Raw genomic sequence first — 26,922 nt, 5'->3', positions numbered from 1 at the left:
GGAGTAACTTACTTAATATACTATGATTTACAGTTGATAATAGTGAAAATTTTTATTAAAAAAAAAATAAATTTTTTAAAATTAAAGTAAATGGAAAAAATTATTTAAATTATTTAAAAACAAAATTTCATGATAAAATGTTTATTTATTTTGTTAATACTAAAATATAATTTCATAAAATATAAAAAATATTTAAAATAAATAAAATTAAGGTAAAAAAATCTATTTATATTTATTTATTTATTAATTTATTTTTTCTTATTTTCATTTTAAGAAAATTTTTACATGTAATTTATATAAAATCAAAATTAATCTCTCTTAATAAAGATAATTATTTATTTATTTATTGAAGTAAAATTTCTCTGAAAATTTTTAGCAGATTAATTAATTACTGATAACTAACTAACTAATTTAACAACTAACTAAACTTGATTTTCTTTCAAAGAGTAACTACGCAGATTGGATATTTGGCTATTATGATTAAAATACGGCCATCTTTTGTGTATTCAATATCAAATTCTAAGTTATTTTAATCTGAATATTAAGGATATTATTTTTTTAATACATTCCCTATGCAATCTCTTTTTAATTAAGGCAGTTAGTTTATCATGTCTTTGTGCTATGACTCACTCATTTCTTCTGCATAGGTTTTTTTCCTTTCTTCATTTATGTATTCGTCTGAGATAAAATTACAGACACTCATTTTTCCTATTGATAAATTCAATTCAATATTTTCTCCATTTAATTCACTTTCCATTTGGCAAACTTATTTGTAAATTTCATCATTTTTAATTTCAGTTGTCAAATCATACACATTTTGTATATCCCAAATTTGTATAAGACTGTTTTACAATCCAATTATGAGATACTTGCCATCTGGTGATAAGCTACAATTAGTTACTGATGCAGGTAAATTTTCTATTTTACGTGCAAGTTTGTAATCATTTTTGATGTCGTGTAAGATAAAAGATTAATCTCTTGAACCAGTAACTAAATATTGAGAAGAGTATGAACAAGTAGTTACAGCTTAGCGATGGTTAAATAATTCTTCTTCTACCAAACGAGTGTCAAGATTCCAGACATAGCAACTGTAGTCACGAGAAGATATAGCTAACTTTTCATTGCATGGAGAGAAGGCAATTGATAGTATGTAACCGTATTAGCCTTCTAGATTGTGCAATAATTAGAATTCATTTTCGACACTATAAACTTTACAGGTAATATCCCACGAACCAGATGCAAAGTATTTTAGATTATTTGAAAAGGCCAAACAAGATATTTGCTTTGTATGACGACCTTCTATGAGTTTTTCTAACTCAAATTCACAGGTATACAAACTCAAGCTTGTGCGTTTCCATATTCTTATTTCAGTATTAGCACAGCCTGTTGCGAGATAGTCATCGTTTTATGATAGAGTCAAGGCTGTTATGGAATCAGTGTGATCTTTTAATATTATTGATTCTCTAACATCATCTACACCTCTAGAGAGGTCATATAATTAAACGTATTTGCTTTCTTCCTTAGTTACAACGAATACGAATGTACCTTTTTCGGATATTGCTGCAGTAATGATTCCTCCTATGTTTTCATCATAGTCCTATTCATCAATATTTTCATCTTTGTGCTATTCTTTCACTCTGTTTTGATAGACTTAAGAAGGCTTTAAGTTAGGAGCTGCAAAGATTGAGTTCTTTCTCTTTTGGTTTTTTATGTTTGAATTATTCAATTTCTAATTCTAACTTTTTTTATCATCATCGTCGTCTTATTCTGTTTCTAGAACATAATCCTCTTCATCTTCGTATCTCTCAATCGATAAATAAAAATCGTTCTTTATCTTTGGGTTATTTTGTCTTTTAGAGAATTAAGTGTTAGAATTTTCATATCTGTTTTCTCCTCCTTTTTTAGTTTTACTTTATTCCATAGCAACCTGCATCACAATATTCTCTTAATTTTCTCTTGCTTCATTATTTTATTCATCATCTTGGTTCTACTCTTATTTAGAAAGTGTATGCATGGCATTTGATTTATTGTTTTAGTTTTGTCTGAAATTTAAATTGATGTTATAGTATTAGTTAAAATGATTTTTTAAATCCCAAATTCTGACTGTGTTATCTTGTGAGGCTGTCAAAAGGAAGCGACCGTCATTTGAGATTGTTACTTAAGTTATAGCCTAAGAATGAGCACGCAACTCTTCCATTCTATAATTTGGAGCATATATATCCACGAATTTTAGGCAAAACTCATCAGAAGTTGATGATACAGCGATTGAGTGTCCTTGGCGAACAAATTAAATGCCAGATGTTTCATATGGAACATAGAAGGAGGATATTTCATTGAATCTATTTGGGATATGCCAAATTTTGCAGGTAGAGTCTAAAGCTGTTGTAGCAAGCATCTAAGAATCACTAGAAAATGCAAGGTGAGTTATCTAACCAAAGTGAGCATCTATCGATTATACTAAGTGGAAATGATTTTGAGTATCCCAAATGTTACAAAGACCATTGGTTTGTCCTGTAACAAACATAGTACTGCACTTAGAAAAACACATTGAAACTATTTAGGTCTAAAATGTGCGTCCCTCTTTATTTTTTACAGTACCTACTATACAATTATACGAGAATCTCTTATTGGCATTCCAAATAAAGCAGCACGATGATGTTGACTCATTCTACTGAACTTAATTAGACTTTTGAGGAGATAGCTATATATTTACTGTAGATTATTATTTTGAAAGAGATGCCATCTATCCATTTTGCTATTAAATGATGCTCTATTTTCTTTAAACAGTTAAGCTTCGGTTGCCTTTTTTAGTTTAATATACAGAAGAAACAGTATTTGTTACAACAGAAGGCAAGGGCAATGTGGCTAAGTACTTTCCATTCTAAGAAAATTCAAGCTTGCAGATGGCTATTTACTCTTCCCACTCTATTTAATGAGAAAAGTCAAAGGTATGCCCATTCCAGACTTTACATGATTTTTCTTGAGATGAGGAAGTGACCAAGTAATTTCCATCCACAGAAAAGGCAATAGCGCTAATAGGATATTTGTGTGCTTGAACTCTTTTAAATGGTTCGAGATACATTTGCTAATTAAAATTTGTTGAAGAAATACTCATATGTCTCATATTAGCTAAACCTAGTGATTGTCTTTTAGAATCTTAAGAGTTTTAACGTGAAAATTATTGGTTAACTATTGTGTCTTCTGTTTTATGCACATTTTGCCAGACCACAAAGTGGTCATCTTCGGATGCGGAAACTAGATAGTTGCTGTCAGGAGAGAAACATAAACTGCTTATTGCCTATGAATGGAGACCTTCGTCTAGAGTCTATATTATAATTGCTAACTCTCCTCTTTTTAAGATTGACCAGATGGTTATACGGCACGAATCTTTGTGTGGACTTGCTAAACCTGCACATGTGGCTATGTATCTACCATCGTTGCTTATGCACATAGCTGCTACTTTATTTGGAGAAATAACTGAGTTAACTGCGAAGGCTGTGTGATTTTGATTAGATCCCTCTTCCTTTGGTGGTTTAAATCCAGTGTCAATACTCCAAATTGAGCAAAGAGTGGAATTTGATGATGAAACAGCTAAATATTTACCATCTGGAGAAAATTGCATACTATTTACTAAAAAGTAAGGCATTCTTTACGTTGTGTAATTTTAACCCATGACTGATTCATCTAAGAAAATAGTTTTTCTAGCTGTACTTTGCTAATATTTTATTTGCTTGCCTTTGACTTAATCATAAACTTGAATACCAGGTTCTTCAAATGTCGAAAATACTATCATCTTATTGTTTGGTGACATTCTTACACACGATACACCACCAATGCAGTCGTTTTTATTTTGAGTGTTGCCAAGAATCATGCTATCACGTCTTTATTTCCTAGTTGAAAAAACTTAAATATCTTAAAAATCAGCTTTGACTGTTGCATCCCATATTTTAATGTATGATTAAGATGAGCCAGCAATAAGCATGGATGAGTCAAACGAGAATTATAAAGAAGTAATCCAATCGTTTTTAACACTTAACGTTTTTTTTAAGTTATATTTGCTTTTAATCTCCCAAACCAAAACTTATGTATCGTACGAACCAGTAGCAAGATATAATCCATTGGAAGAATAAGAACAGCATTGAACTTCTGCTGTGTGATTTGTAAGAGTTTGTAGTAATTCCATTTCAGCGAAGGAATCTTCAACATCTTCATCAAGATTTTCTTAGTTTTATTCAGCTCCGTTTTCTCCATTAGCTTGTGCCACACCTACTGCTTTTGGTTTTGGCTATTAAGTTTGTGGATTTTTAACATTCTACTTTTTTCCTTTTTCTTTGGATTCAGGTTCGACTAATTTCCAAATTCTAATAGTGTGATCACTGGATACAGTAGCTAGATGTGCGTGAACTTCACTTATTGCCATGTCATTAATTTTATTTTGATGTCCAATTACAACTTCTTTTTCCTCTCCAAATTCATTTACATGAGCAATAATATTTAAGAAAGCATAATATATGTCTTCTTTATAAGAGCAAACAGCTCTAATTTCTTCTTAAAATTGCCTTTAGAAGCTTGTTAAATTCCAAAACTAAATAGGAGTAAAAACAGGATCAACTACATTTAGCATATTTGTTTGGCTATCTTTATTTTTTTTGTTTGATTTTTTTGCTTTACTTCCATTAGGGTTGTCAATCTTTGGTTAGAAAACTGATAAACCACCGTTTAGAGATCCAGTATAAAGCTTTGAATTAGAAGAAAAATGCAAAGCAGTGTATGTATATGAATAGAAACTATTCCACCTTTCGTGATTATTTTTTTCATCGTCAAGCAAGCAGTGCTAAAATTTACTTCTTGAAATTACAATTGAACTTCCTCTCAAGTTTGCTTCACTAACATCTGAACATGCAATATCAATATCCCCGCGATATCCATAAAGGTATGCACGAGAAAAACTACAGTTACGAAGCTTTACTAATCCTAAAGAGACTTTGTTGAAACAGATAGCACTTAAAAGATTAGATGAAGCAATATCTAATGGATGTTTTTGATGCTTGATTACCCATTCTTCTTCAGTGTTTTCTTCTTACTTTATTTCTTGAAGATAGTGAACTTTTTAAACAATTTTTTATTTCTGTTCTTACTTTTTTTTAGGCATTCTGCGAGTACGCATGATCATTTAAATATATCTGTGCTATTAAACTATTTCTTTATTCATAATTTTATTTTAAAATTCTTCACTTAGAATGTCGTTTCTCATTATAGTGGCTAGTTTCCTTAGTATGTTCATTTCGACTGAAGCATGATTTGTTTGTTGAGAAATAGAAAAGGGGTTGTGTTCACTTGTGCCTCTCTCTTCAAGCAAATATCTACTATTTATAGCGAACTTTTATAACTCCTACATTGGTATATTGTGGATTGTATTTTTTGATTTGTCAAAATCATGTTTCATAGCACGAGCAATCATAAATTCAAGCCAAGGAGTATTTCTAAAGCTGTAAAGCTAAGATGACGATGGCAAATTTTTATGCCCTCTGGGTTTAGGCTGATTTAAGTTCATCTCGAAATCTCTCATGGACTGCACTTCATGATTTTGGACTGTTTCATCTTCTTCAAAGTTTCCAGTTACAAACTAAAAGAAGGAGATGTCAACAGAGGCTAAAAAGGAAGTCCTAGATGCATTAGCAATTACACAAGTAAGAGCTTTTTCAAAAGTTTGTGTTTCTTCAGGACTTCCACCACTTCTCATAATAATTCTTTACTATTCTAATATTAAGCTTTGAATTTCATGAAGATTCATCTTATATTTTCTTTTAGTAAATAAATTCATAGCTAAATTTTCAAAAAATTCAATGCAATTGTCAAGACAAAGAGGTCTTTAATCTTCATCAATTTCAGCTTCTGCAATTAAACCATTCAGTTCTTCTAAGAGCAATTTCTCTTGCATTTCTTCTTAGTTTTTCACCCATGTAGCTGCTTGCTGTCTCTCTTCTTTAGTACCACCTTCTCCCCAATAAATTTCCTTCAAGCCTTAAACCTTAGACAAAATTTCTGAGAAACAAAATAAGTTAAAAGGAATTTCTAGCATATCTATTAAATGTGTGTTTATTCTCGTGCATGCTCTAAAAGTTTTAATTAAAAATCCAGGTGCTAAATCTCTTTGCATTTAAAGTGTAAATGAAGGTTCTCTACGACGGTTATTATTATTCATATTACTAACCATAGATGAATCAAGAGAAAAAGATCCTTTCCTCTTTCCTTTCACATCTAATCTAACTTAATCTTCCTTTTACCTCACATAGTCCTCCACATTCTCTTGGCTCAAAGAAAGGATCTAAAATACCTCAAAGCAAGTTTCACGATCATCTTCCTAAAAGTTGGCGTTCTATTTTGGAATATTCTAGTTTGTAGTAAATATAGTATTTTTATGGTTTTCTATAAAAGGGCCTGGATTATTTATACTTTTTTTATATGCTCTGATTTCCTCAATATCTTTGGGCTGTTGACATTTTTATCCAAAAAAGTAAGGAAATTCTTCAGCTCTAACAAATGGTTTTCGATATGTTATAATTAATTTTGTATTATTCCACTCTCTCAATCGAATCCATTCCCTAAACGAGGTATTTGGACTACCCCATGACCACTCACTCAAACCATCTAAAATGATAACTTTTGGAATAGAAGAATTTTTGAGATATTCTAATTCCTTGCTACTTCTGAATGCATATCTTTCAATCGAGCTATTTAAGAAAGATTCAAGATCTAGGTGCTATGAAGTATTCTCAACTTCAATCATTTCCACCAAAATTGGTATAGCAATATTTCTGCTTCCAGTTTCTTAAATTTTTTTCATCAGTCTCCTCATTAATTCTCTGCTTAAATGAGTTTTTCCCATTCCAGGACCACCTTTTATAGCAACAACATTGATAGTTGTATTAGCTTCAACTAAAAAATATTTTTCCAGCATTTGAAGACTATCTTCAACTAATCCGTCAATGTTTATTTCCGTTTTAGATAGAGCATTACTTGAGATAAACTTTAATCTTTAATTAACATGAATTTTAGAAGCTTTCTCATGCAAAGAATCATTTCCTATTTTTTAATTACAAAAATAAAAATTTCAACTTTTATTTTTTACCAAATTTTATTTTAAATAAAACCTTTTATTTTCAAATGAAAAAAATTAATTAATTTTAATTTTGAATAAAAATAAGATGTTTGTTTTTTAGAATTGTTAATTAATAAAATTCGTTTTTATTTAAAAAAATGAATTATGTTGAAAAAGAAATTTTTTGTTTAAATACTTTTTGAAGCAACTCTGTTGATGAAGGCTTCAATGAATCTATTGCTGATGGCTGTTTTTGGCTCGTTAATGACTAAACTGAAATTAAGCTTTCGACCTAATAATTCTTATATCATTTTTTATTCTTTCTCTTAATTAACATTTTCAATGACATTATTGTTTATATTAGCTATAATTAGATTTTCCATATTTTGTTTAAGAATTTTGAGCTTTTCTTTGTATTATTAGAAATATGACTCATCTAGAGATGAATCTATGTTCTCTATCAACTTAAGCAGTTACTCATCATCATAAATTATGCAATTAATTTCACAGCTCGATTCCTAGAGAAACTTCTCAAAAATTTGCATTTTTAGTTATTCAATATTTTTGATATCAGAATCTGAAAAATACTTTGACATATTAAGCTTTAATTCAAATATGCTAATTAACTTATAAGTTTAAATAAGAACTTTCATTTCAACATACCTTAAGTAGTGGTTTTTAAGTAAGGAGTTTATAAATTTTTTTCTTGTGCTTTGCTGCTAGAGGTTCTCATAGTAAAATGTCTTTCTGCAGAGATCTATAAAAGTATCACCTGAGACAAGTTTAATGAAGTGAGAAGCCAACTCTGCAATATCATTTATTTTAGAATCATTACTATCAGTTTCTTCTAAATTTTTGCAATTTTCAAAAATCTAATCAAATAACATCATGTAAGAATAAAAAATTTAATAAAACTCTTTTTCTTCATAATTCTACAAAATAGCTTCATAATATTGTTCAAATTAAATTTTTTTCTATAGGACATCCTGATAATTCGTGATAAGAGAATACTCTGTTTTCAGTATTTAGACAACAAATTTCTAGTTTTTGTTGAATTCATAATAGATTTGCAAAGAATTGATGAGACTTTGAACATGATTGAAATCAACATCCTAAAATCCACCAAAGCAAAATCTTGTGTAGTATTTTGTCCAGTCCATAACAAACTAATCTAATTATATGATTTTTTATTTATTATTATTATTATTATTATTATTTTTGTTGTTATTGTTATTATTATTATTATTTGCTTAAGAAGAAGTATCATGAACCTATTTTCTTTTTAACAAAACTATTTTCTTTTAGTATTTAAGGAGAAATATACCTATTTGTAAAGGTAATCTCTATTCAAACTATCTTAGCAGCTAAGTAATTTTTTTTATCTTATCGAGAATACGCTTTTGCATTTTCTCGTCAAATAAATCTGCCTTGTGTTAGTCTGCGAGGCAAACAAGAGACAATAAAAAATTAACTCCTGTTTCTAATATTAACTGAAAAGTTTAGAGAGCTTGAGGATTTGTTATTCCTTATTATAAAACTTAAGAAAATAATTCATAAATATCTGTGTAAGTACTAGATGCTAATCTATTGTTAATGTCCTAAGAAGGAGACTAAAATCTAAGCTTAGCCAAAATTGAGTTGACTTTTTCTAATTACTCTTCATTCAACTGGTAAGTATATTCTTCAATTATCTTTTCTTGCTGCTTATTTTCTTTTTTTTCATTTTCTGAAACCAAAATACTTTTTTTTTGATTCAAAACAGGTTTTAAGTGGTTCTCTTAAAACTTTTTAGGTTTTCCAGCACAAGTTCCACCTCCTAGCAATAATACCTATTCACATTATCTGTATCTTTATATTAAAGCTTCACTTTATACAACTATTTCTTCTATGTTTTTTCTACTTAAACCATTAAATAAGTTCTAAAGACCTACTTTATTTTTATTCATGAAATCTTTCATGCTAAATTTGTCTTTGATTTTGCTGACTCTATAAATTTCTTACTTATTATCATATTTGTAAATTTCATAGTAAATATCTTTATTCAACTTTATAGTCTTCTTTTAATGTTTGACTTATTCATTTTTGATCTTATCAAAACAATAAAAACTTGCCTCTTCGTTATTTTCGCCATCTAAAGATTTATATTAACTCTTAAGGCTTTACTTTTCATATTGAAAAGACTAATTTATCCATTCAAATCGAATTTATTTTCCTATCATTTGAATTAATAAACAGCTTGTTGACTTTTTAAGTCTATCTAAAATAGCTTCTTCTACCTAATATAATTTATTTTGAGAGCAGCTTTATGTACAAAACTCCTTTTCAAGATAAAAATATAAATCATTATAACACTAAGCAAATTAAATAAACAGATTATAAAAGTTTACCCTAGCCTCCATCATGAATTTATTTATTTTAGAAAAATTTTAATGTATCTACCTATGTTTAATTGCTTGCTATTGATATTGTAAAATAATATAGACTAAGAGCTCCAGTATTATTTTTATTAAATTAACAATTGAAACAAATAAAAAATAATTCCAAAATTTATTTATTTATTTACATTAATACTAGATACTATTGAAAAGTAATAAATAGCTTCTTAAGAAGAACTAACTAAATAAATTAATAGATAGATAGATATATAGATAAATACATTGTTTCTTTCTTTTAAAAGTAAATTTATGCATATAAACGAATATGTTTGCGTGAATTTAAAATTACATATATGCGTGTTAAATAAATACCTAATAAATTAGTACATTGTTAACTTTTAAGACTCAGTAATGAGAACCTAACCTAATATTGAATTTATAAATGTATCTTTACACTTAAATTTAATTCAAGAAATTAGATTTGTTTTTACAAAAGTTATAAATCTTATTATTATAATTAATTCAATTCAATTAATCTATAAAATAAAAACTAAATAAATAAATTATTAATAAAATAAATTATCAAATAAAAATAAATTCTACCCCGAATTTATAATACACTAATCTCCTCCAATCGTTCATTCAATATATCAAATTTTTTTAAAACTTTTTATATATCAAAAAATAATTTTCACAATCAAATAATGAACTTCGCCAAACAATAATTAAAGGAAATATTAAAAGCATATAAAAGTATTTAGATAAATTGAAAGAAATTATTCATTTATTATCAAACTAATTTTAAAGCACAAATACTTTTTTCTAGGTAATTAGCTAGCTAGATTGACTAATTTTTTAATACATAAATAGATAAATATATACAAATATAAATAAATTAATATAGATCATACAGCAAAAGATTAAAATAAAAAATTTTCAAATTAATTATCTTCTTCAAATTGTAAACTATATAAACTCATTAACGAAACAAATTCATTCATATCAATGTTTTGTAAATTCTAGCCTTAACTCTATTTATTTTTATTGTTTTTATAAATAAAATTATTTTAATAAAATAAAATTGCTTTACATAAAGTTCATGATGTCTTTCGAAATTATCTACAAAATCAATTAGGAGATGTTCTGAGGCTAGTTTTCCTTTTCTTACATCAGGACAGTTTTTCGGTTTGAAAGAGTCTTTTTTTATTTTAAATAGAATTTATTAGGTCAGCTTAAAATTTTAAATGGAGGTAATATTTTTAATTTGATAATTCAAAATAATTCTTCAAAATAAAGTATGTAAAAATTTTATTTTCAAAAAACTTACCAAGTATTTTCTGATAAGAAGGTAGATTTTATTAAAATTGATTAATTGAGTTATAGACTTTAGTTATGCTGGCTTGTCTTGCTTTGCTTAATCCTTTTCCCCTAAAAAACTTAAGGATATCGTGACCGTTTACTTACTTTGTTTAATCTTTATCGAAATTACTGAAAATAAATTCTAACTCTTCCAAACTGAAATCGAATCTGCTTGTTTACATCAATTATTAAAATTATTAGAAATCACAATTAGCGTTTCCTTGCTATTAATTAATTTTATCAATTTTATTCCAGAAATTAATAAATCCTCTTGGACCTCTCTCTGCAAGTTTTTTTAAGAATTGGCTAACACAAATACTTTATTTATTCATTTTTGCTTCTTCTTATTCCCTTTCTTATTTTATTTTAGTTAATGTTCTTTCATTTAAGTTGTTTTAAGGAGTGGATGTTAAATTCTATTTAACTTAGTTATTCTCGTTATTAATATAATTTTGTCTTTTAGGAGTATTAAAATTCTGCTAATTAGATTGATTGCTGATTATATTATAGCCAGTCTCTCTTTGAGGAGTCACACATCTCTTACCTTTCTTTTCTTAGTTTGAATTTTCATATCTGTATGAAGCAATTTTTTCATTATGACTAATTTCTTCCTATTTATTAGATTGTTGTTAGCTTTAAATAAACTATTTTCCTGGAGTATAAAATTAGCCATATCGTTATGAACTAATTCTATCATTCTAATTTATTTCTTCTGCTTTTTTGTTCAGTTATAACTAATTTTAAATAGATCCATTCGGATTAAATATATTCTGTTCTGATTATTTTATAGTATTTTAATTATGTTTAATTGATTACTCCAAAAAGTTTAAATCTTAATTTATTTATTCTTTTTGATTAATATTTGATATAATATTATATCTTTGACTTTGTGGAGATCCATATACTTATTTCTTACCTGATTTTTTTAAAATATTTTAGTTTGAATCTTCGTATTGATGAGAAAGTATATTTCCAGAGTCTCTTTAGAAAGGAGATTTAGCTACTTTTTTCTGAACCTATTAAATACCAGCTGTATTATTTTCATGAGTCAGTATGTTGTTTATCTCACTTTTTAAAATATCAAAGTCTCTTTTTTTCTTAGAATAATCGTAGTTATCTTCTTAGTTGTTTGTAAAAATATTGTTTTTAGAAATAGGTGAAATATTCATTTTTTTTGAATGCTTTTTCTCAATATTTGAATTATCTCTGTCTTAATCAGCATGGTTGATGATATTATATCTGTTAGTTATAGGACTTCTAGAGTAGTTTTTCATAAATCTATGTTATCTATTTTAAGTTTCTTCAGTATTCAAATTGAAGATATCTGATTTTTGCATTTGTTAAGGGTAAATATTATTCTTAGAATTTTGCTATTTTTTCTCATCAGCATCTTTGCTTAAAATATTTTCTTGTTACTCGTTTGATGTAAATTCGTTAAACTGTTTAGTCAAATTTAAAATATTGTCTTATTTTCTCTCTTCGATTTCATTTTATCTTGCACTTTCTCTATTTTTTTCAAAATTATATTCCATTTAACTACTAAACATTTTCTCTTCCTAAATTTATACAAATTTCCAGCCAAAGGACATCATTTGTTAAAATTCTTAGTCGCCCTCAATAAAGTAAGAAACTATTTAGTAGAAATCCAAAAATTCTTAAAAAGAAAAGCTCTTGCTTTTAGAATTCTCTCTAAACTAGCAAAATATATTAAAATATCTAAGAAAATCCTACAAACTTTATTTGACAGTCTTTTTATTATTGATAACATCTGGTTATTTAGAAGGATCAAACTAATCTAATTAAATTCAATTATAAAATATTTTTACTAAATATATCTTATTACAGTAAATAAAACTTGTCAAAGTGGAAACCAATATAAGCTGAGTATTCATTAATAATTTAGAAAATTTTTACCTTAAATTAAAAATTTTCATTGTAAAATCCATCTATTTTGTCAAATGCATTTTAAATTTTGGATGATTGCTATTAAAAAAATATCATAATTGAAAACAAAATATGAGATTGTTTGCAAAATATGATATTTTATTTTCAAAATATAAAGTTTAATAACAAAAAAATATCTATAGACAAAAAGCTTAACTTAATTTTTTTTTTGACATACAAAATATCATATTTTGTTTTCAATTATGATATTTTTTAAATAGTAATGATCCAAAATTTAAAATGCATTTGACTACAAAGTACAAAAAGTTTTGGCTAAAATTTTAAATCCCATAAATTCTCAGTTTTGACAAGTTTGACTGCATTTATTTAATTAAATTATTTACCTATTATATACTCAATATCTATGAATCCTGTTTGTTAAATATCTAATTAATAAAACATATCTGAAATAAGCTGCTTTCTGTATTGATCTATAGGACTAAATACACTTTGAATGAACTAGTCGTAAATAAATTATCTATTTTTCCAAAATAATTATTATGAATACAAAGACTTAATATCATTTTCTGTTAAATTCAATTGCAGGTTCTTTATTATCTTCACAAAATGATTTTCACTGACTTATCTTTTTCCTGTGCTGTCTAGCTCCTTTTTAATTAAATAAATATTTTAATTAAGCATATTTTCAACAAATTAAATTACAATAAATTATTTTAAAATGTTCATAGCATCATTTAAATCTCCTTTAGCTTTTAACTGTTTCTAAAATTTTGCTAGTATATTTTTTTCATCCCTTTAATTCTCTTTTGCATCACTTTAATTGAAATTTAGAAAAGAATTGTCTTTGTTGTTAAAAGTCTTTCTTCCTCTAAATGGAGATAATGATCTATCTTCGCTTTTAAATTTAATAAAAATCCATTAAACTCTCTTACAAAATAATAAATAAAAGGTTAATTTATTTAATATTTAACAAAACAATTTACATCTAAATGCCTTCTTCTTAAAATTTTCCAAATATTTAGGAAATAAAGCTCTAATAATTAAGTTATTGATTATCCTATAAATACGAGTTGTACACTTCTTGGATGAGCTTTTTACATTTAAAATGATAAAAAATAAACTCTATTTTATGAAAATTCCTATTAAAATTACTTTTTTATTTGTTATGTTTACGCCACAACCTTCCATTACACTCAAAAAGACTTTGAAATCTACAGTTCCAGTGTTTTAGATATCATAATGCTTGAATTTTTTAAAAATGAACTACTAATCTCTGACGTTAGTTGCTCTTTTTGCATTAACTTTACTCCTAAGATCTTCTTCGAACCTAAAATAAAATAATTTTTAATCTTATATAATTGAAGTGAATATGAAATTACTTCTTTTTAAATATGTCCATAAACTAAGTTTGCTTCCTCTTTTTATATCTTAATCACCAAATATTTAATAGCCTTTTAATTTTTGTTTTGAAATTGTTATTTTTTAATTAACCATCAAAAATATTAATAAAAGATTGATTTTGCTTGCTTAACTCACAAAATAAATAGTTTTTAATTAGTTGAATAAAATGATAAATAAAAAGATATAATTAATTATTGATTAATAAATAGATATATATGCAATTAAAAATTAATTGAATAAAAGAGTAGTTGTTATTAACGGATATATGTTTTATCGAAAGAAATTTATTACACTTTTTTTTTTTTATATAAATTTGTTACACAATTTTTTTAATAAATAGTAATTAATTTTTTAAAATATTTTTCATAAAATTGATTAATTTAATAAGTTTTAAATATTTTTCTTTTTGATACGAATTTATTTGCATCTTGCTGTAGTTTCGTTTGAATATTGAATATTTCTGTTTGTTTCTATGAATTCATTTTATAGAGAAGACTAGTTGTAGTTGTTTTGACTATTTGTAGTGTTATTCGTGTAATTGTTTTAGATGGTTTAATGATCAATGCTGAGGTTGTTTTAAGAGTTATTAAGCGATTCTTTAGCAGAATTTAGTTTTTACTAGGAAGATTTTAAAGCCCTTGGGTTTTATATGAAGCTAATTTTGTTATTTTAATGGTTGATTTAGTTAAATTTAAAGCTGGTGAAAAATGAATTCGATATTATTTTAGGTGCTTTAGCTATGAATGTGTTATTGTTTACTTGCTATAAATTAACTTGAGACATCTTTTGAGAGTTATCTTATTCATTTATGGATGTGTTCAAATTATTTTAATCTTAGAAGAGTTTTTGTGAAATTCTATGGAGCTTTATTGAACTTCTGTCAATTCTGGATGACCTCAAATAATTGTAATTCATGTGAACATCATTAAATTCTTTGTTTTCATGTATTTAAATGTTTTTCTTTTTCAAATTGTTCATTATTTCTTTATAGCAGTCATGCTTATCATTTCCCCCCAAGTATTTATTTATCAATTAACTTTAATTAACTTAATCAAAACCTTCTTGTACTTTTTCGGTATCTTCAGTTTTTGCATTTTGTACTGTTTTCAAAAATTCTAGATTATCCATACTTCTATTGATCATATCCTTTCTGATTACTTCTCTATTTCCTCTAGCTCTATGAGTCATTGGCTGCACTGTGTTTTAAACTGAATAATTTCCACTTTCTTGAGTTTTTAGGTCTTCTTAAGAGTGGATTCTATTTTTTCTAGAGCTGACAATAAATTTTTTTGGTGGTAGAATTTGAGAAAAATCACTTTAACTTGTGCTGTTCATTATTTAAAAATTCTACCTTGCAGAAACATCACTCTTTCCTTTGCTGCCTGTAGTTTCTTAAGTGTCAGCGTTTGTTTCATGAGTGCTAGAAGATTGGTTTGATAGGTAAGAATTTCTATGAGAGTGCAGATACTACTTTTCACCAAGGTGACGGACGAAATGGTGATTATCAAATTGAGTAATAAATGAATTATTTTTAATCAAGTGAACTTCGTCTAATTGCTGTGAAGAATAAATTTCACTTGAAGAAAGTATTTCAGAGCTCTTTAAAGGGTTTTCGAAATTTTAAATTTATTTATACGGCATATTATTAATAAGGGGTTTGCTTTGTTAAAAATCTCTAATAATCACAGAGTTATTTTAAAGTCTTTCCTAAGAAGAATTTAAGCATTTGTTAACATGAATTTAAATTTTTCCTAGGTTTTTGCTCTATTCTTAAATGCAAGATGGATTTCTTAATGGTTTCAATGGTTAGCTAAAATTGACCTTTCTTTCATTAGAAGTGTTATTAATACGGATGCGTTTTTAGCTTAAAACAACTTCTCTATTCAATCCGGTCTTTCTTTGAGGATCGCGAAGTTATTCAAGTTTTCTTTCTTTATTTTCCATTTTAAGCATGGCAATATCAAGGAGAGTTTGCCAAAAAGGGTCATCTTCTGCGATTCTACTTTCCAAATCCTAACGTGAAATGGCAAATATAATACCTCTCTCAGAATCACATACTAATTCAGAAGATCTAGTCTCGTCATCAGTGAGTAAATCTTCACACCCGACAATTTCACCAGTAGAGTAAATTGCAAGCTATTTGAATAATGTAAATAGATTAAAACTTTACTTCAAAAATAAATCTAAAATTTATGATAGAAATTTTTTATTTTATAATGAATTAATTTTCTTGATTCATTTGATAAACTTTTTACTAGATAAACCAAATTTAATTATAGATTTTGTGGTATTAAAAAGGGAAGTCACAATTATAATTTAATTAAAAATTTTTACTTATATTTTCTTCACACAGTGTCTCATTTTAAATAGATTTTCTGTCTCAGCTGTAAGGTGAGATGTATTGAGAATGTATTCACCGTGATAGTCGTTTGTAGCAACTACAGCTGAAGAATAAGCTTTGAAATCTCCACTGATTATAAAAAAAATTTGTTTGGCAGATTCTTTTTCTTTAAAAACGACTTGGTTTCTCTAAAAGTATTTAATATTGATTAAAGGTATTAAAGATATCTATTAAGCCTTTGATAATCCTTAGAAACAGCTAAATAATTTAAAATTATCAATAAAATAATCTGAAGATTTTTTTTTTATTTATCCAATCACATCCTAATATGTTCTTTTATCAATGCTACAAATTTCACTTCTCTTAAGTGCCAAGATAGAAGAATTTCTAGAAACGTTGTTTTATACTTCAATCTTTCCAAAATCTTCAAATTTATTGATTTCCTTGATCAAAACATCATTTTATTATCTGTCCCTTAAGGTTACTCCCAATTTCCCATTAAGCAAAATATAAACTTTATCACAAGCCATACCTTTTATAATATAATATAATATAAGAAATTAGATATTTATTAAAAAAATTTTTTTTTCTTTTCAAATAAAATTGCTATCAATAGAAATTCAATTTTTATTAGTTATTATCAATACTTCCTAAATAATTTCTTAATTTGATTAATTTAATTATGAACTGAGTAAATTCAAATATTGATTTCATAAATTGAAGGAATTATTTTGTAAATTGGTAAAAAGTTAAGTATTTTGATTCGATGTGTGAAGCACATAAATAAATAATGTTTGTATTCTTATAAATTTAATAAAGTTGTTAATTCTGTAAATTAAATTATTTGTTCTGTAAATTAAAGTTATTTATTTATTTATTCTTGGAATGAACAAAATAGAAGAATTTTAAGCTTATAATAATTTATACTATGAGATCATATTAAAGATTTCTATTAAAGGGAAAAAAACCTCAAATAATAAATTTCGATATTATATTTTCTACTACTCAAAAGATTTCACAACCTTGAATAAATATTTTTAATTTTTCACTAGTTAAGCAATCGGTTTAAAAAAATTAATAATTTTATTCATTCTTCTTAAAATTTCTCAAATTTAATTCATTCTCATTTAAATCATTGAAATATTCTGAACTTTTTAATGGTCTTGAATTATTTTTTCGGTAGAAATTTAGCATTATATTTATATTCGCTATATTTCAGATAGCAAAATTATAAGAACATTAATTAAGTAAGTAGGCATTTTAATTAAAGGAGCATCATGAATTTTTATTAAATTTGTCTTAAATTTTTAATAGACTTTCTTGTACATAAAAAGCGAATGAATTATTTATATATAATTGATAACAATTTAAAAGCAAAATCATCAAAGAAAAAGCTCTTGAATGAATGCTAAAAGAGTTTATGTTTTATGATAGATTGTTCATCAAGAATATATATATCTGCAATTTAAAATCTATTATAAAAGATTTTTTACCTTCTTTGTAAATGTATTGTCTTTCATCAAATGTTTCGTAAATCAAGTGCTTGCATAGTCTTACTGCTATCTTGAAACCTTCGTTATTTACAACCTCAACCATAAATGGGGATGTTCTAAGAAGTTTATAAATGGACATGCAATCACGGAAAGTTCTTTTGATTGGATCTATTTTAAGCAGCTTACGCAAAAATTCAATAATTTTTTCTTCGTCATTAGCGATATTGAATTCCAACTCTTAATAAAATCTAGCTGAAGTTTAAGTTTTTTAGTTTACTTGCTCATTTTCAAAATTATCAGTGGGATTTTGAATGTCTTACAAATCAGTTTTATCCATAGAATGATTTAATGAAGACACCTAGGAATTATTGTTATAAGAGAACCCTCTGAGCTTATTAGCTGCTTCTCTTCTTAATTTCATATTTTATCAGTTTTTTTTTTAAGAAAATATTCAGCTTGGAAAGTTAGCTTATTTGTTATTTACTTTTTTATTTTGGGTTTATACAAAATTAATTGATTAAAAAGATTTTTATTTATAAAAATTGTTAAATATATTTTTATCTTGTTTCTTTGTGTTCAATAAATTAAATTAAAATTTTGTTTTTTTTCTGTAAGATTTTAAAAATACAGTAAAACAAAATTTATCTATAATCTTGTGTAAATTAAAAGCGAGCGTATTCCTAATCCCATAACTTTGACGCAATCTTAAATTAATCGAAAGAATTACAAAATAGATTTAACATATTCAATATAAATAAAAAAATATAGGGAATTATTCTGAATATAAAATTAAATGTATAGGACAACAATCCAAATATATGTTTATAGAACTAATTACACAATAACAACTTACATTGATATTTAGCAATTTAAAAAGTTACTGAATTCTTTGGTTATAGCTATAATGCGATACATACAAAATTTTTTAAGGAGAATTTATGTCTAAATTTAGATTTTATACTAATTTAATTAAAAACAATCACTATAATTCGCATCATTAAAATTTTAAACATCATCGATAATACTGCTTCAAATTATTTTATAAATATTGTTATTTAAATAATTTTATCTTTGGTCTGAATTTTAAGTGTAAAAGTATTTATTTATTTTGCATAGCTTTTATTTTGATTGATTGGTAAAGAAATTATTGAATATTATTTTATTACACTTACACATTGTGAAATTGATCAAATACACACGGATCTAGTAAAAATTAATAAATAAAGTAGACAAAAGTTAATTAGATCTAATAGGTTGCAATAAATTTCAATACAATAATTCACTTCCCCTCATTCAAATTAAAAATATTTCAAAAGTATCTTTGTTTATTTGCATTCATAAACCAATTTATAAAGAAAAATTAATAAAAACTCACGCCTTCATGACGACATATAAAGTTTTATAGAAAAAAATCTTAATCTTCTTTTCTTCTTCTTCAAAACGAATGTAAAAAAATAAATATCTAAGAATGATATAAAATACTAAAAAATGTAAAAGAAGAATTTTTTGAAATTAAAAATAAAGAGAGGGTTTGATTTTAATGAATGATTTATCTATATTTGAAAATAATAATTTAAAGAGCATATTATTATTCTAAATTTAAATATTAATTTTAAAAGAAATACAAAAGAAAAAAGTCAATAAAATTAAATGTAAATGATATAATAATCAAACTTTAAAAAATCTTTTACAAATCTCTTAAATTTAGTAAGCTAAAAGCAGAAGAATATTTCAATATGTTTAATTCACGTTAAGCACTATTAATTTACAATACAATCTATTCTTCAAATAGATCTCCTAAATAAATAAATTTATTCCGAGACTTAAGAAACTAAAGAAGTTAAGCTCATAAATTATTTCCTTCATTATTATCAAATGAAAAATGTAAGTTAGTGGCTGCATAGCCAGCCAATAAATTTATTATAAATTTGTTTTCTATTTAATTATTTAGCTTAATTATCAAAAATCAAAAAAAAGATAATTTTTTGGACAAATAAATGTACGCAATATAATTAATTAATTAAATAACTAATGAAGCACACACTTAAGCAATAATTTAAAATTAATATTTTAATTTAATTTTTGATTTATGATAAATTTATTTTGCATAAAATATTTGCTATCAGGTATTAGATTCTTTTTATATTAAACAAAATAATAGCTTTAGCTTATTTATTCTTTTTAATTGATTGGTTGCCCTTCAATAATTAAATAGATCAATTTATTATAATTATTAATTGCTTATTAAACTAAAAGCAAAATTATTGTTTTAATATTTGCTTACTTTTATTATTTAATAGATTTTAAAATAAAATAAATCTTATATTTCTTATTCTATCTATAAGCTCTGTAAGATTTTAATCACTTTCATTTAAAATGGATAATTACTAACCTCTAAATATATATCAAGAGGATAAAAAGGTCAACAAACTTAGGAATTCCTCTGCTGATCACACACCAATTAAATTCAGATTTGATAATAGTAATTAATCTTTTACAACTGAGAGGAGAGGACAAACTCCTAAGGATGAAAATTTGCAAGATATTTTATCTAGCTAGAAATTAAGATGGGCAAAAAAGGGATCTATGAAAGTGAGCTACTTAGAAGATCCGAGCTATAACTTTGTGCATTAAGATATTATAAATTAATCATTTTTTGATAAATCAAATGGTTAAAATAATGAAAAATAACCAGAATGCTTAGATGATTTAGAGAATTCAACTCTAAAAAAGAATAACTGGACAAATAACTTTATAAAAATGCTACTGAAATAAAAGGAGAAGTAGATAAATAGAACATCTCAATAATTCTTCGATTAAATGAATATAAAATAAAAAAATGAAATAAGCCTATAGAAAATGCATGAACCGCCTAAATATAAATTATATTAAACATCTATATAAAAGAGGAATTTACCTCCTGTGAAGCTAAAGCAGCTATAATATCTTCAATACTTTGAAGAAAAGAAAAAGAATTTCCCTCACTTAAGTCAACCCTTAAATGAAATATTTCTTTAAAGTCCTCATGAAGTATTCAACCACTCAAATACTACTAAAAAAAGCAAAGAATAATAATCAGAGTAAATCAGAAATCATATTCAGAAAGAGAGTCAATTTATATTTTAAGATCAAAATTCAAAATTTGAGGAGAATGATGTTGTCCTCCTCTAAAAAGATGAATTCTCTTATATAAACAAGGCAATTTAATACTTAGAAAACAGCTCTTAAAAAGATTTGATAGAAAAACCGTCTTATTCATCGATATAAGCTGAGATTTTGAATTTGAGCCCAGCAAGAAAACTCCCTCGAGTTTTTGGTTAAAGATAAGCTTCTCCTCTGAATAGGATAGCTCCATAGTACAAACAAAAATTTAATTAAGAGTTAAAACTGCATCACGATTCAGAAGTACCTTGTGACCAAAAAAATAACTTTTATTTGGTTTGCAAAAACCCCTAAGAAAAAAACTTAAATTTTTCAATATAATCAACATAAATCAATTCTCAAATAAAAAATCTATCTATGAATTTTTCTGATAAAAAAGGAGTAAGAAATTCTTATTCAGTTTCAAACCCTCCACCAATCAAAGTGAAATCATTAACAACAAAAAACAAAAACACAAATGACGAAAAAAAGTTTAATTTTGAAATAGTTAATTAAAGTTTAATTAATTACTGACAAAATCTAAAGATTTTAGTAAACAAATTAAAATAAACTTTCCATTGATAATTCTAAAATTTATATAAATTGACTTTATTATTTAAATTTTAATAATATTTAAAAAAACACTATTAACCCTTAATTGTAAATAAAAATATTAGCTAGTGTGTAAATTATTTATTTTTAGTCATTCGAATATATTTGCATTTATTTTAACATATTTTATCAATTTATTTTCAATTTCAAAAATGATTTATCTCAAATTTATATCAAGAAAATATTTTTAATGTAATAATCTTTTTATTTTGCTTTTATTAAAGCAAAAAAAATATTTTAGTAAATAATCCTGACTGACTAAGTTATTTATTAATTATTAGTAAAAGAAAGCATAAATAAATTGTTAAGTATCTAAAATAAAAAATTAAATAAATACAGATAAATAAGATTAAAAGTAAGGATATTAATTTGAAATAAATATAATTAAGAATACAATATTATCATAATCTAGCCAAATGTATAAATAATCAAAAATAAATAAATATATTAATATTTTAAGATAGTATTTAGGATAAATTTAATCAATATTACCAAGATAAAGAGATAGTATTTTATGAATAAAATGAGTGATTTTTTATAAATGAGAAAAGTAGAAATTTAATCATTCAATGAATATAGTAAAATAAAACAAAATTTATTTATGCTTGCTGATGGCTCTGAAATAACAAAAGTAATACGATAACTAATCTAAGTAAAAATTTAAATTTATATGTATTCATTTGAAGGATATCTAAAATAATTTTTGCATTTAAATTAATTAGATCAATCAATAAATAAATTATAGATTTATTTTGTTGTTGAGATCAGATAAGTAGTACTTTTTCGTCAAAAAATTTATTTGTTTTGAATAAATTTGAATGAATGATAAATTAATAAACAAATTATTTGGTAGATAAGACAGGATTTAATAATTTGTATGTATTTAATTAGATCGAATATATATAGAAAGATTTTAAAAACGTAAAATTAAAGAATGATACATAAATTATAAAAACAAACTTATAATTAATTATAAGAAGACGAATAAATAGATTGATAAATATTCATTTTTTATGACTTTTCTTTTTCATTTTTTGTTAACAGTGCTTACAAGATTTAAAGCAGGAAGTAATGCAGAAATGTTGGTTACTCCTTCTGGTCCAACATAAGAGTTAACACTGATTTCTTTAAGGGGAAGTCTTTGGTAAATTCTTTCAGTAGAATCAACAATGTATTTTTGGAGAGCAGCACCGTCTAAGTTCTTGTCAGCTTCAACTGTTTTCTTAAACATTTCAAGTTAGAATTCTTTGTCTAATCTTTCTTATTCTTGCTCTTTTTTCTTTCTTTCTAATTAAATGGCTGCATCTTTTTAAACTCTTGCTATTTAAATTTCTTAATCCTACTTAATTTTTTGTAATTCTAATTGTTATTCCTTTTAGGTAATTAAAGCTTGTTGGGTTTGACGCTTAATTGATTCCTCACCTTAATACCTTGCTCTCTCGGTTTCTGTATCTGCTCTTCTTTTGGTTAATGAAAGTTCTGACTCTAATACATTTTTCTCTACTTTTCCATTAGTTTCTAATCTAATTTATTCTGCTTTTAAGTGAGCTTCTTGACGGAATTCTGCTTAAAGATCTTCGAACAAGCTTCTTGAACAAATCTTTACTTCAGTAATTTCAATTGTTTCAAGCCAAATACCCCAACCAGAGAGCTACTTTTAAAGATCTACCTTCATGCTATCTCTAAGCATGTTACGGTTGGTGAGAACTTCAGTAAGGGTGTGGTTGGCAATCTAATGTCTTAGAATACTCTCACACATAATTCTTACATTTTCATTAGCATTACCACCTTGTGTGTACTTGTAGCACTTAAAGGGACCATCTCCTTCTCTGTGGACAGACCAAATAGCAAATCCAGATACTTCAAGACCTTGCATTTCTTTAGTGACATTGTTGGCACTGAAGGAGACCTTTTCAATATTACTAGGGAAGGTGACAGCAGTCTAGTAAGGTAGAACAAAGCACTTCAAACCAATACCAGCTTTCTTGAGTACACCGTTTTCAATAACTAGCATCCACTAGTTAGGTTCTGACTAAACCCATAGCTTAGAAATAGATTTTGCAACATAAGTTACACCACCAACTGCTACTACACCAATAACAAGAGTTGAAGTTGAAGGGAAAATTGAGGTTATTGTTTGCAAGAAAGTCATTTAATTTTTTTTTTTAACTTTTGATTTGTTTGTTTAATTAATTTATTTTTTATGATAAAGTATTCAATTATTTCTAAGATTTAAAGTGAGAAATCTGTTTTACAAAAAAATTTGTTGATGCAATTAATTAATTTATTTCTGTTTCTTTGTTACAGTCTATATATAATAGATAGAAAAGGATAAAGATTGATAAATATATTGACACTTAATCTTTTTAATTAAATAAACACTTTTAATCAATTAAATCTTTGAATCCAATAATTTTTTCTTTTCTCACGCAACTCAGTTTTTTTAATTTTTTTCTAGACCATTGTGGTAATAACTTAAAAGATTTGATCAAAGATATAAATAAAGTAAAAAAAACAAATTTTCATTTGCACTATAATCTTTATTTTAGATAAAGTTAATTCTAATACATAGATACATTCTTTTGTTTTAATTTTTGGAGATATAAATATGAAAGTAAGTAAGTAAATAGATAAATTAAATGTTAATCTATGGTAAAATTTGAAATAAAATAAATGTTTTAGTTTTATTATTTATTTGATGTATTTTTTGTAAAAATTCTAATGATTGATAAAAAGTTAGATATTTTGTTAGTCAGAAGAAATATTTGTGTAAATGAATAGATCTAATATGCAATATTTAGTATTTATTGTATTAGATGAGTGGTTCCTGAAAAGTTACTTAACGATAGGTAGGACGCCTATGTTTTTATTTGGTATATAGTAAATAAATAAATAAAAAATAGACAATTTTATTGGTCGTTAACTTTGTTATAATTTCGAGAAAATTCAATTACAATAGAAAATATTAAATAATAAATTTATGGTAAACTTAATGTCAGTTGAAGTAAATAAAATAAAATAGTATAAAGTTTTCAATTTCTTTATAAATTAAGAAAAGACTACTTTAAATATGAATGAGCATTTATTTTTCATAAATAATCAAAATGATTAATAAAATCTCTTCACTCTTATTTAAAAATAAATATGTTTGTTCAATAAATTTGTATTACAAAAAAAATACTAAAAAATATTTGAATTTATCTGATTATTAGAAGTATTTGCTTACATTAATATAATTAAAATAAATATTTAAACAATAAAAAAGCATGAAGGAAATGCTTTAGTGATAATTTAAAATGTAGTTTTCTGGATTTATAATTATGTAGAGGAAAATTAACTTACCTAAATAAATAAATTCTTACACAAAGTTAATTAAGACTTTAAATTAATAAAATATCCTTTATTCAAAAGTACTTTTTTAATTATTATTCCATTAAAAATTATCAATAAAAATACAAATTTTAATTAACTTAAAAGGCTTAACTTGCAACTATAAAAAAATCAGGTATTTTAATTACTAAAAATAAACAATTTCATTTGATTAATTCTGAACCTTAAACATATTTTTGAAATAAGTAAATTAATAAGATAAAACTTTACTTTAATTTTTCAAAAATCAAAAAACAAATTAATTAATGAAAAATAAAAATGATTATTTAACATTTTATAAAAACACTTAAATCTCTTCTAAAATTTATACATAAAAAAAATAATTTCTTTATTAATAAATAAAAGCATAAAAAATAAGTTTTTCAAACAAATATTTAGATTTATTAATACAAAAATCAATCAAAACCATAAGTTAGTTTTTAATTAATTATTTGAAAATCAAAAAACAAATTAATTTATTTATTTATGAAAAATAAAAATGATAATTTAAAATTTTATAAAAACGCTTAAATCTTCATTAAAAATTTATACATAAAAAAATAATTTCTTTATTAATAAAGGAAAAGCATAAAAAAATAAGTTTTTCAAACAAATTTAAATTTATTAATACACAAATCAATCAACACCATAAGTTAGTTTTTAATTGCAAATATATTGATTTAATTTTTATCACTTATCTCATTTCTTTTGTAAGTTATTCACCATACTAATGGCTGGTAGCAATGCAGAAATATTGCTAACTCCTTCAGGTCCTATATAAGAATTGACACTGATTTCTTTAAGAGGGAGTCTTTGGTAAATTCTCTCTGTAGAATCTACAATATATTTTTGCAAGGCAGCACCGTCTAAGTTCTTTTCTGCTTCTACTGTTTTCTTAAACATTTCTAAAGCAAATTCTTTCTCTAATCTTTCTTACTCTTGCTCTTTCTTCTTCTTTTCTAGCTATACTGCTGAATCTTTTTGAATTCTTGCTATCTACAATTCCTATTCTTGTTTGATTCTTTATAGTTCTAATGATTATTCTTTTTGCTAAATGATTGCTTGCTAAGTTTAACGTTTAATAGATTCTTCTCCTTGATATTTGCTTCTTTCAGTTTCTGTATCAGCTCTGCTTTTAGCAAGTAAGAGATCTGACTCTAGCCTGTTCTTTTCTACTTTGTTATTTGTCTCGACTCTAATAGCCTCAGCTTTCAAACGAGCTTCTTAACGGAATTCTGCTTACAAATCTTCGAACAAGCTCTTAGAGCAAATCTTCACATCAGTAATTTCAACAGTTTCTAGCCAAATACCCCATCCAGAAAGTTGCTTCTAGAGGTCTACTTTCATGCTGTCTCTGAGCATATTACGGTTTGTTAGTACCTCTTGAAGAGCATGGTTTGCAATCTAGTGTCTAACAATACTTTCACACATGATTTTAACGTTTTCATTAGCATTGCTTCCTTGGGTATATTTGTAGCACTTAAAAGGACCATCAGATTCTCTGTTGACAGACCAAATAGCAAAACCAGAAACTTCTAAACCTTGCATTTCCTTAGTGACATTGTTGGCATTAAATGAAACCTTTTCAATTTTACTTGGGAATGTTACATAAGTTTAGTTTGGCAATACAAAACATTTTAGACCTACTCCAGCCTTAACAAGCTTTCCGTTTTAGATAACTAGTAGCCATTAATTAGGGTTAGATTGAACCCAAAAAGATTGAATCAGATTAAATCCTCTCTTTGTAATTGAAAATACTACTAAAAAACCTATCAAATATAGTGCATAAGGTAAATATGAGGTTATTAAATCTACTATCTCCAT

The 26,922-nt window shown here is 25.3% G+C and overlaps 7 protein-coding genes across 7 annotated transcripts; 2 read left to right on the top strand and 5 right to left on the bottom strand. All coding sequences in view use genetic code 6, as the record gives it.

Moving 5' to 3' along the window:
• Window positions 1-439: 439 nt before the first annotated feature.
• On the bottom strand, window positions 440-9,501 carry TTHERM_00392680 (NACHT domain protein; the record flags this gene model as incomplete). Its single annotated transcript, XM_001011844.2, has 3 exons — window positions 440-7,086; window positions 7,299-9,420; window positions 9,490-9,501. The coding sequence occupies 3 exons, from the start codon at window positions 9,499-9,501 to the stop codon at window positions 440-442; spliced, it is 8,781 nt and encodes a 2,926-aa protein (XP_001011844.2).
• Window positions 9,502-10,382: 881 nt separating this feature from the next.
• On the bottom strand, window positions 10,383-14,140 carry TTHERM_00392690 (cyclic nucleotide-binding domain protein; the record flags this gene model as incomplete). Its single annotated transcript, XM_001011845.3, has 8 exons — window positions 10,383-10,508; window positions 10,568-10,674; window positions 10,805-12,631; window positions 13,125-13,389; window positions 13,444-13,636; window positions 13,725-13,831; window positions 13,894-14,068; window positions 14,121-14,140. The coding sequence occupies 8 exons, from the start codon at window positions 14,138-14,140 to the stop codon at window positions 10,383-10,385; spliced, it is 2,820 nt and encodes a 939-aa protein (XP_001011845.3).
• Window positions 14,141-14,505: 365 nt separating this feature from the next.
• On the bottom strand, window positions 14,506-17,013 carry TTHERM_000392689 (cyclic nucleotide-binding domain protein; the record flags this gene model as incomplete). The annotated part of the gene is made up of 2 exons (XM_012796511.1): window positions 14,506-16,278; window positions 16,477-17,013. 2 exons carry the CDS (start codon window positions 17,011-17,013, stop codon window positions 14,506-14,508), a joined length of 2,310 nt encoding a protein of 769 aa, XP_012651965.1.
• Window positions 17,014-20,443: 3,430 nt separating this feature from the next.
• Window positions 20,444-20,872, bottom strand: TTHERM_000392688 (transmembrane protein, putative; the record flags this gene model as incomplete). The annotated part of the gene is made up of 1 exon (XM_012796510.1): window positions 20,444-20,872. One exon carries the CDS (start codon window positions 20,870-20,872, stop codon window positions 20,444-20,446), a length of 429 nt encoding a protein of 142 aa, XP_012651964.1.
• Window positions 20,873-22,742: 1,870 nt separating this feature from the next.
• Window positions 22,743-23,143, top strand: TTHERM_000392687 (hypothetical protein; the record flags this gene model as incomplete). The annotated part of the gene is made up of 2 exons (XM_012796509.1): window positions 22,743-22,965; window positions 23,109-23,143. 2 exons carry the CDS (start codon window positions 22,743-22,745, stop codon window positions 23,141-23,143), a joined length of 258 nt encoding a protein of 85 aa, XP_012651963.1.
• A 259-nt stretch (window positions 23,144-23,402) lies between these two features.
• On the top strand, window positions 23,403-23,936 carry TTHERM_000392686 (hypothetical protein; the record flags this gene model as incomplete). The annotated part of the gene is made up of 1 exon (XM_012796508.1): window positions 23,403-23,936. One exon carries the CDS (start codon window positions 23,403-23,405, stop codon window positions 23,934-23,936), a length of 534 nt encoding a protein of 177 aa, XP_012651962.1.
• Window positions 23,937-25,797: 1,861 nt separating this feature from the next.
• Window positions 25,798-26,922, bottom strand: TTHERM_00392720 (SPFH domain/band 7 family protein; the record flags this gene model as incomplete). The annotated part of the gene is made up of 1 exon (XM_001011848.1): window positions 25,798-26,922. The coding sequence occupies one exon, from the start codon at window positions 26,920-26,922 to the stop codon at window positions 25,798-25,800; it is 1,125 nt and encodes a 374-aa protein (XP_001011848.1).

The sequence above is a fragment of the Tetrahymena thermophila genome (genome assembly GCF_000189635.1).
Source record: "Tetrahymena thermophila SB210 genomic scaffold scf_8254719, whole genome shotgun sequence".
Taxonomy (NCBI): Eukaryota; Ciliophora; class Oligohymenophorea; order Hymenostomatida; family Tetrahymenidae; genus Tetrahymena; species Tetrahymena thermophila.
Note: the sequence above shows the minus strand (reverse complement) of the source record. Positions and strands in the feature narration are given on the sequence as shown.